The sequence below is a fragment of the Lepisosteus oculatus genome, chromosome 6 (assembly GCF_040954835.1).
Source record: "Lepisosteus oculatus isolate fLepOcu1 chromosome 6, fLepOcu1.hap2, whole genome shotgun sequence".
In the NCBI taxonomy this organism is placed as follows: domain Eukaryota; kingdom Metazoa; phylum Chordata; class Actinopteri; order Semionotiformes; family Lepisosteidae; genus Lepisosteus; species Lepisosteus oculatus.
Window position 1 is genome coordinate 17,516,719 of NC_090701.1, and position 7,458 is coordinate 17,524,176.

A 7,458-nucleotide genomic window follows, 5' to 3' on the forward strand; every position below is an offset into this window, starting at 1 on the left:
TTACGTGTTATTTACCATCTTCGTGCAATCTGTGGTGCTACCAGGGCAGACTGCTTACGTGTGCATTTAACAAACTTATCCACCGTGCTTTAAATAAGTCGTTTTGACATTGTGACGGCTTTCAGCTGCACATAGCAAAACGGATCCACTGCCATATCATGTTACCATTACATCTATATTCTAGGTTATACTTTATTAGTTTTCTATATATGTAAATAGGAGGTCTGCTGGCATATTTAAGGCACCTGGTCTCATAATCCGCGTGTTTAGAATATAGAATAGCCAGTACAGAATAAATAAGACGTTTGTAACTCTATGAAATCGATCTACTCAAAAGGATTTGAGCTTTATTAATGAAAACGCACAAGCATATTCAATGGTTTATTAAATTACCAGTCATCCCGAGATCTTCTCTCTCACACACACACACAATGAATGATTTCCGTACTAGGAATGATTTATTGGAGTAATTTATTCATGATATAAAAAAGTTTAATCGTTCTTTAGTGCACTTCGCAAAGAACAAAACCGACAGCCAGTAAAAAATATACTTTCAAAGCGTCGAAATCAGCTCAGGTCCCATCAATCGCCGAACAGGGTCAGATGATGAGTCGGGCTCTGTAGATGTCGTCCATTTCTTTACAGCTTGTGGTTTACATCTGTGTGGCCTTTTCGAGACTTTTTGCAGCGTCTTTCATCTTACCCAGCAAGTCCTAAAAATACATTCATATTCACAGCTTTGAAACGACACATGTCCACGTACACTACTAATTACATAGGCTTCGTGCCGCGTAATCTCACAAGGAAGTTACGTTAAAAACAATATTAATAAAATAATTTGGGCGGGTTTATTTTGTTGCTCAGGACCTTCCTGAACGTATTCTCAATAATAGGGACATAAATCGTAAAACAGTGCAGCACGTCCCTTTACGTTCTGTCCGCTGTGTCACTGTACATTCAATTTATTTAGAATCAAACATTTTAGGACTTTAACCCAGTTCTTAACAAACTGACATAAAAGATCAGTTTAGCACTGTAGTCGCCCAAGAGCAATTTTTTCAAACGCTGACAGATTAAAGTATTAACATAATATTGTCAATAGAGAAAACAAAAACCTGATCATGTACTCTGTTAGCTTTTCCTGGCTTCATAAAACGAAGACGTAAAAGCAAATACACTGTTTTCAACAGTGCAAAGAAAGTGTAAAAAAGGCAAAACAGTTCAAGCCTTCTAATATCTTAAAATGTGTGTATTATAAAGCAAGTCTGTGTTTAAGATTTTAACGTTATCGTTTTCTTAATGTTGAAGGGAGAATCGTCTACTTGTTCCCTTTCAGAACACCAATCTTCTGATACCATTCTAAACGCCCGATTGATAAATGTAAAGTGTCCCCAAAGTGTTTCACAAATGTTTAAAAACATTTCGGTTCTTTGTAAAAAAACTTCAAAGACAGCAGAAAACTTTTCATTTCAAGCTCGAAATCGTTCTATCGATTTTCCATGTCAAAAACACAAGGCCTAGAAACCGATTTTACAGCGACTTTAAATCTCCCCCCCCACACCCCACACACACAACAACACACTTCAAAGTTTGCGTTTTAGGAATGAATTAATTTCCATTTAGTTTGTTTTGGAATTTTTAGATCATAAACATAATGGAAACGGCTCCAATGAACTACATGCTAGGATAACTCAAGCAGAAACTATAGGACAGGGGGTGTTTTTAATGAATCCAGTAAACTGAACCGAGTAAAAAACGGTTCAAATTGAACTTTACAATATGAACTATACATTCCAACTTAGACGTGACACCCCCAAATCAATCTTTAACCTTGGGGATCTCAGGTATGCTTAATCGAGTGTGTGGAAATAATACAACAGATCTGAAATGTCAAGTGATTAAGTGTAACATCAGAGGTCTAAGAATCATTCACACAATACCCATGAAATGTGCAGGTTTCCCCGATGTTTCTTCCGATAAAAAATGCTCCTTTCAAATTTGAGATGAGGTTATTTGTGTTGTCCTTCTTCACTGTGGAGATCTTAAAACTCTGTGCCATGATGTAAAAGAACAACTTAGGCGTTGCCATCATACATAATGTCAGGCTACTGCCTTCCGCTGCTGCTGATTTATATTCTGCTCGGATAAGCGTAACCTGTGTGTTGATCATAAATTCATGTCAGGGGTGTCCCTGCTTCGTCACCAAAATCCAATCCCCACCCCATCCCCCCGTTTAGTAGCGGCCTTGGGAACATCTTCGGCCGTGGACCGCTGGTGGTTTCAAGGAAAGCTAGAGTGAAAAAAACATTTAGTTCGGGGAAAAAAACCACTTGCTTCGAATGTTTTTAGAAAAAGCTACTTCTGAAGAGTCATTTTTAATTTACACTCGTACAGTGAGATCGAATAATGTAAGGCGTTAGTTTGCGGTAATTATCCCAACTGACTTAGTTTGAAAATCAACCAAATCCATTTAGCCTAAGAGCAGAAATGTTAAAGTATGGCTTTTTGAAGCAAATTATCTGTCCATTGGAATTATAATAGACATTTAAGAACAAAAAAAGTTCGGTTTGAATGTACCTCAGCTTAATGCTGTTGTATATAATCAGTACTCTTTAACCGACGATCCCAAACTACATCGCGGTGAAAGCTTTTGAAAAATACCTTGAAAACTGGTTTAATTTAAGTAACTTTAGTCAAATGTCCATATTCTGTTCATTGTGTTGTGGGCTAAGGATTTGTCCGAAATCATAACCTCTGCAGTTTATATTCTATACCCTTAATTACAAGTGAAGGCAAGAACGATAAGCCAAATAGAACCAATAACCAAACCATATCAGGTTAAACCATGAGGTTTGCTAGAAGGCCTACCCAAATAATATATATCTTATATTCAGAATCGAAGTGAGGTAGGTATGAGCCAAATTTATTCAAGAATAGTGGACTGCACTTGAAGAAAATTTAACTAAAAATTTAAAAGGCGGTTAATTTTATCGCCACACAACTTCCGTTATTTTTCCAGCCTTACGACCGACAATATTTAATGGGTTCTACGATTCAGAAACCAGTCGCCCAAAATTATGCCATCGGACATTCTCAACTGGAGTGAAAATATTGAGTCCGATAATCATTCTGAACAAATAAACTCTTCGTTCGTGTTTTAATTGCTAGCTTAAATTAGCTGTAAATTTAACTACTTATACGAACAAAATCGCCCAGAAGATCAATGTTTAATTTTGTAGGCTGCCGTGAAAATCAGTATTTGTATTATACCCGAATATTTACCGAAGCAAAAGCACCACCTTAACTAATAGCACATACACTTTGCTGAAATAAATCAATTTTTGTTATACCTGCAGTTGCTCCATTGTGCAACTGAAATGAATTTCTTCCGGTGATCTTGCGCCGCTGTTCTGCAATGATAATAAAATTATGCAGACATTAAGGTATAAAACACAGGCAATACTAATTTAATAAATGTATATTCACAGAAAATATCATACCTCAACATTGAAGGTGATCAAATAAGACGGCTTATTAACTTTGTGGACGTGACTGTTCTAAAACCGAAGAAAAGTAACAGAATAATTAATCCAAAAACAGAAACTCATCTGCTGCTAAATTATTACAATATTCTTCAAGTTTTCATGGATACCTTTATCTGATACTCCAGGCGCCAAGCGACATCACAAATCTGAGGAGGGCATCTGCCTAAACTAAAACAATTAACACAATATTTACAACAGTTGGTAATACTGGCAATCATACCTAATTAGGTTACAGAGATTGTAAAATCTGTTAATTTCTAATAACTTGTGCTATATGCAATACACGATAACAAAATAGTAATTTAGTACACACTGCCAACAGATATACAAAATGTTAGTTACTGTTAAAAATGTTACATTGTACATTGTGCTTAAAATGCAAATGTTGTCAATAAATGAGAATGTTTTTGCTATATGCCAAACGTGAACAGTCTATGTAAAGCAAAGCAAATTTTCCATCTTGTAGAGAATTTATATTCCCTTGGTTTCCTAACACTAAACCAATTAGATAGGTTTGTTATAAAGTCTGCATGAAATATCTCTAAAAATTAGGATTATATATACATATGCTCATGGATGTAGAATAACACTGCTGGCACGTATCACAATTCAGCCAATTTAATACAATCAAAAATAGCTGATAAAACAACGTTTAAACAATTACGAAATACTTTGGGTACTTAGCAAGTTTTGATGAAGCATATAATTTAAATATCTTTCAAGCAAACGAAATGTGAATCGTGTAAAAAAGAAAAAAAATAGTGAGACATACCTTGCTAATAAGTGTTCTAAATCACTTTTGTTTTTCTACAACAGAAAAGGATTGCACAAATATTACCAAAACAAAACACTCATTTTGTGAGGACATGAATATTAAAACCGATGTACGTGTTAAGTAAACTTCAAACTTCAAACCTGGTATTCATTGCAAAACATGTCTATTCTTTCTGGATCATATTTAAGATCTTCAAGACACGTGCTGAAACAAAGCACAGAAATGGGGGGAAATTTGTTTTAAAATGGAGCTTCCACAATACAAAAAATAGTTTCAATTAGACTGTAAACGCCCGTTACCTAATCGTAGATTTGTCAGCGTTTTGCTTAACAAACTCCAGGATGCAGGTCGTTGTTGCTACATGACAGTGTTTTAACAATGTTTGGTCGACGTGTCTAAACTCAGGACCACCTGAAACGGAAGAAAAAAAACACTCCCTCCTTAAAATTTACAGTCTTATTTGACACTGACCGTTTGAAATGTATCACCACTCAACAACAGCAAATTTAGGTTAGATCAAAACCTGTAATTCAGAAATGTATATCGATGGTTTAGTGTTATGCGAAGTATAGGTAGTACCCATCAACATAGCGAGAAAACTATTTTACCACTACATTTGATATAATTTGAAATTAAATGTTAACACAAATTCGGCGATTACTGGAGCGCAAAATAGAAGCATGTGGCAGACTCACCAGCTAGCACAATTTTACAATTTACGTGTTTCGATATTTACAATATAATTCCTTCAACACAACACATCAAATTTCATAAATCTAGAAAGGGGAACCTTAAACAAGTTATCACTCGATAAAGTAGCATTTTTAGACTGTAGTCTTCCGTTACAATTATTTTGCGCTCTGACTGTCATTGTAACCACCGAGCTTTTGTGGAGATAACTTTTTTCAGGCGTTTGAAAGTTAACATTGCTTCCCAACCACATCTCAGCACTGACAGTCCAATGAATTAATCCAACTAATTGTTTTCAAATATGGAAACAGACTATAACTTTAAACCAGGTCTTCATACGAGAGATTGTTCTACAACTGTCAACGTTTAATATTGTCGGATATTGTTCTTTAGAAGACACTTGATAAAATCACGTAAACATTGACATTTTTCATGATAGTGATTTTAGTTCCCAGGTACACGTAATGAAACGGGATTTTACTTAACATCACGACAACGGGTAAGTGTTTTTCGCCACAGCGTTTGTAGAACAAAACCTACACAACAACGAATTACTTCCAGAAATACTCGTTTATCACCACCTATAATATGTATTTTAAAAATGACCGTTTCGTATGTCTGCGCTAACGACGCACTAGGTACGCAGATTACATAAAACATGGGACCGAACAGATCGCTTCGATAAACAGTTTTATTCGTTGCTCTAGTCTCATTAAAAACTGAAGAGGCTGTATCTCCGCTACTCGGGTCGCAAGGTCCGTTTTCTCTTGCTTACTCTTCCGGTATGAACTGTTAACTAGTTAGTTTTCTGTCTACAAGCGCTGTTGTTGGTTTGCAAATCGGCATCGCCGAAAACGTCACCACTCGAGCGCAACTTGCCACTGACAGCCGCAGGAAATGAGAAGGTTTGCCTCGAAAACAAAGGAACACGGAGCTGTCAAGTAACCACAAAACGCAGACACCCCGATAGCCAAGAACACAGTACAAACAAAACAAATCATAGCGATTACAAACTCGCACAAGATCGGTATATTTTCCGACAGCGGTTATTTAGGACTTTCATTGTTCAGTCGCCTGGTCCCATTACGATCCCGCCTGTATTTTGAGTTCATTGAGCAACCAATGTTGCCGGTACGAAAATGGCGTTTTCGCACCCTCAACCCGATAAACTGAAAAGTAGAGAACACGTTAAACCCATGCATTACGGTCCTAAAAAGCTCGATCGCAAGAAACGAGCCACTTAAGGCGTAAAGGCAAAACAAAGGGAACTCATTTACATCGCCCGCCGTTGCTGCAAATACGCGCAATCTACGAGCACACCTCTAAAAAGAGAGAACTTGCATAGGTATTCAAGAAGTCCTTCTTTCGATAAATACGCGTGAATCTGTCTTGACAAAGTCACAACGACACCGCTTTGTTGTGCGGTTATGGCCCTGTTCCTTGTCTGGGCAAGTGAAACCTCCACAAAGCAGGGAGCTTGCCTGCGCACACAAAGGGGAGGGATAGAAATCAGGCTCTCACCTAAGATCGCATGATCGGAGTGGGAAGAGAGCAGGCTCTGGAAGGCTACCTTAATAAACACCGTGAATGTTTTCGAGTCAAAATAGTCCGTATCCGTCAAATACTGAAGCCCCCTCTGCACAAACTCCGACAGCTCCATTGTGGTTGTAAGTGACCTCCGACACAGGCCCACGTGACAGAGGCTCAGCTGATCACTGCGGGTAAAAGCCAATTGAATCCCACAAGCTCGCGAAGTGAGTTGGGCTGCTGGGTCGCTTTCGCTAATGCAAGGATGATACACTCCAGTGCTAGCTAAACCAGATAAAACCCCCCTCTTTAGCGGGAATAAATGGAAAAAAAAAGGTTTTGTGCATGGAGTTTTATTTTGTTTGCCTGACACATTACACGCTTCAGTAAGTGTAAATGTGGCGCACATTTTTTAAAGAATTATTATCACGTCCTGGCTTCCTGGGGTGCTATATACATATAATTTGTATGTTCTCCCTGTGTTTGTGTGGGTTTTTTTTGGGTGTCATGGCTTCCTTCCACAGTCCAAAGACATAATGGTGGGTTACCAGCATCTGGGAAAATTATCCCTGGTGTGATCGTGTCTTTGTGTGTCCTGTGATGGACTGGGATCCTGTCCAGGGTGAATATCCTGCCTGTTCCTTGCTGGGATTGGCACCAGTTCCCCAGCAACTCTGTATAGGATAAAGTGGTTAGAAATTCGACGGATTATTAAAATATTGCTTCCTGTTGGGCCACTATTTATTTTAGCTTTTTGTTCCCCTGAGATCTTTATGAGTTTCCTATATTGGCTATGAAATCAGTTATTGGATTAGTGTGTAAATAACCCCACGTTTTCTAAATATTTAAACTTGAGGATTTTGCATGAATAAAAAAACGTGTATGACTGTTTCTTTGGGACAAAGATATTCCTTGTGTTTA

The 7,458-nt window shown here is 37.7% G+C and overlaps 1 protein-coding gene across 2 annotated transcripts; it reads right to left on the reverse strand.

The window, feature by feature from the left end:
* Positions 1-454: 454 nt before the first annotated feature.
* On the reverse strand, positions 455-6,713 carry commd3 (COMM domain containing 3). Of its 2 annotated transcripts, none has more exons than XM_006634384.3 (8): positions 6,532-6,712; positions 4,620-4,731; positions 4,461-4,524; positions 4,318-4,352; positions 3,653-3,713; positions 3,501-3,557; positions 3,351-3,410; positions 455-713 (listed from the first exon to the last, which is right to left on the reverse strand). In XM_006634384.3, exons 1-8 carry the CDS (start codon positions 6,668-6,670, stop codon positions 654-656), a joined length of 588 nt encoding a protein of 195 aa, XP_006634447.1. In that variant the 5' UTR covers positions 6,671-6,712; the 3' UTR covers positions 455-653. The 2 variants fall into 2 exon arrangements, with proteins under 2 accessions (XP_006634447.1, XP_069047131.1); XM_069191030.1 differs by lacking the exon at positions 455-713 and adding an exon at positions 1,866-2,290 and having other exon boundaries at positions 6,532-6,713.
* Positions 6,714-7,458: the final 745 nt, after the last annotated feature.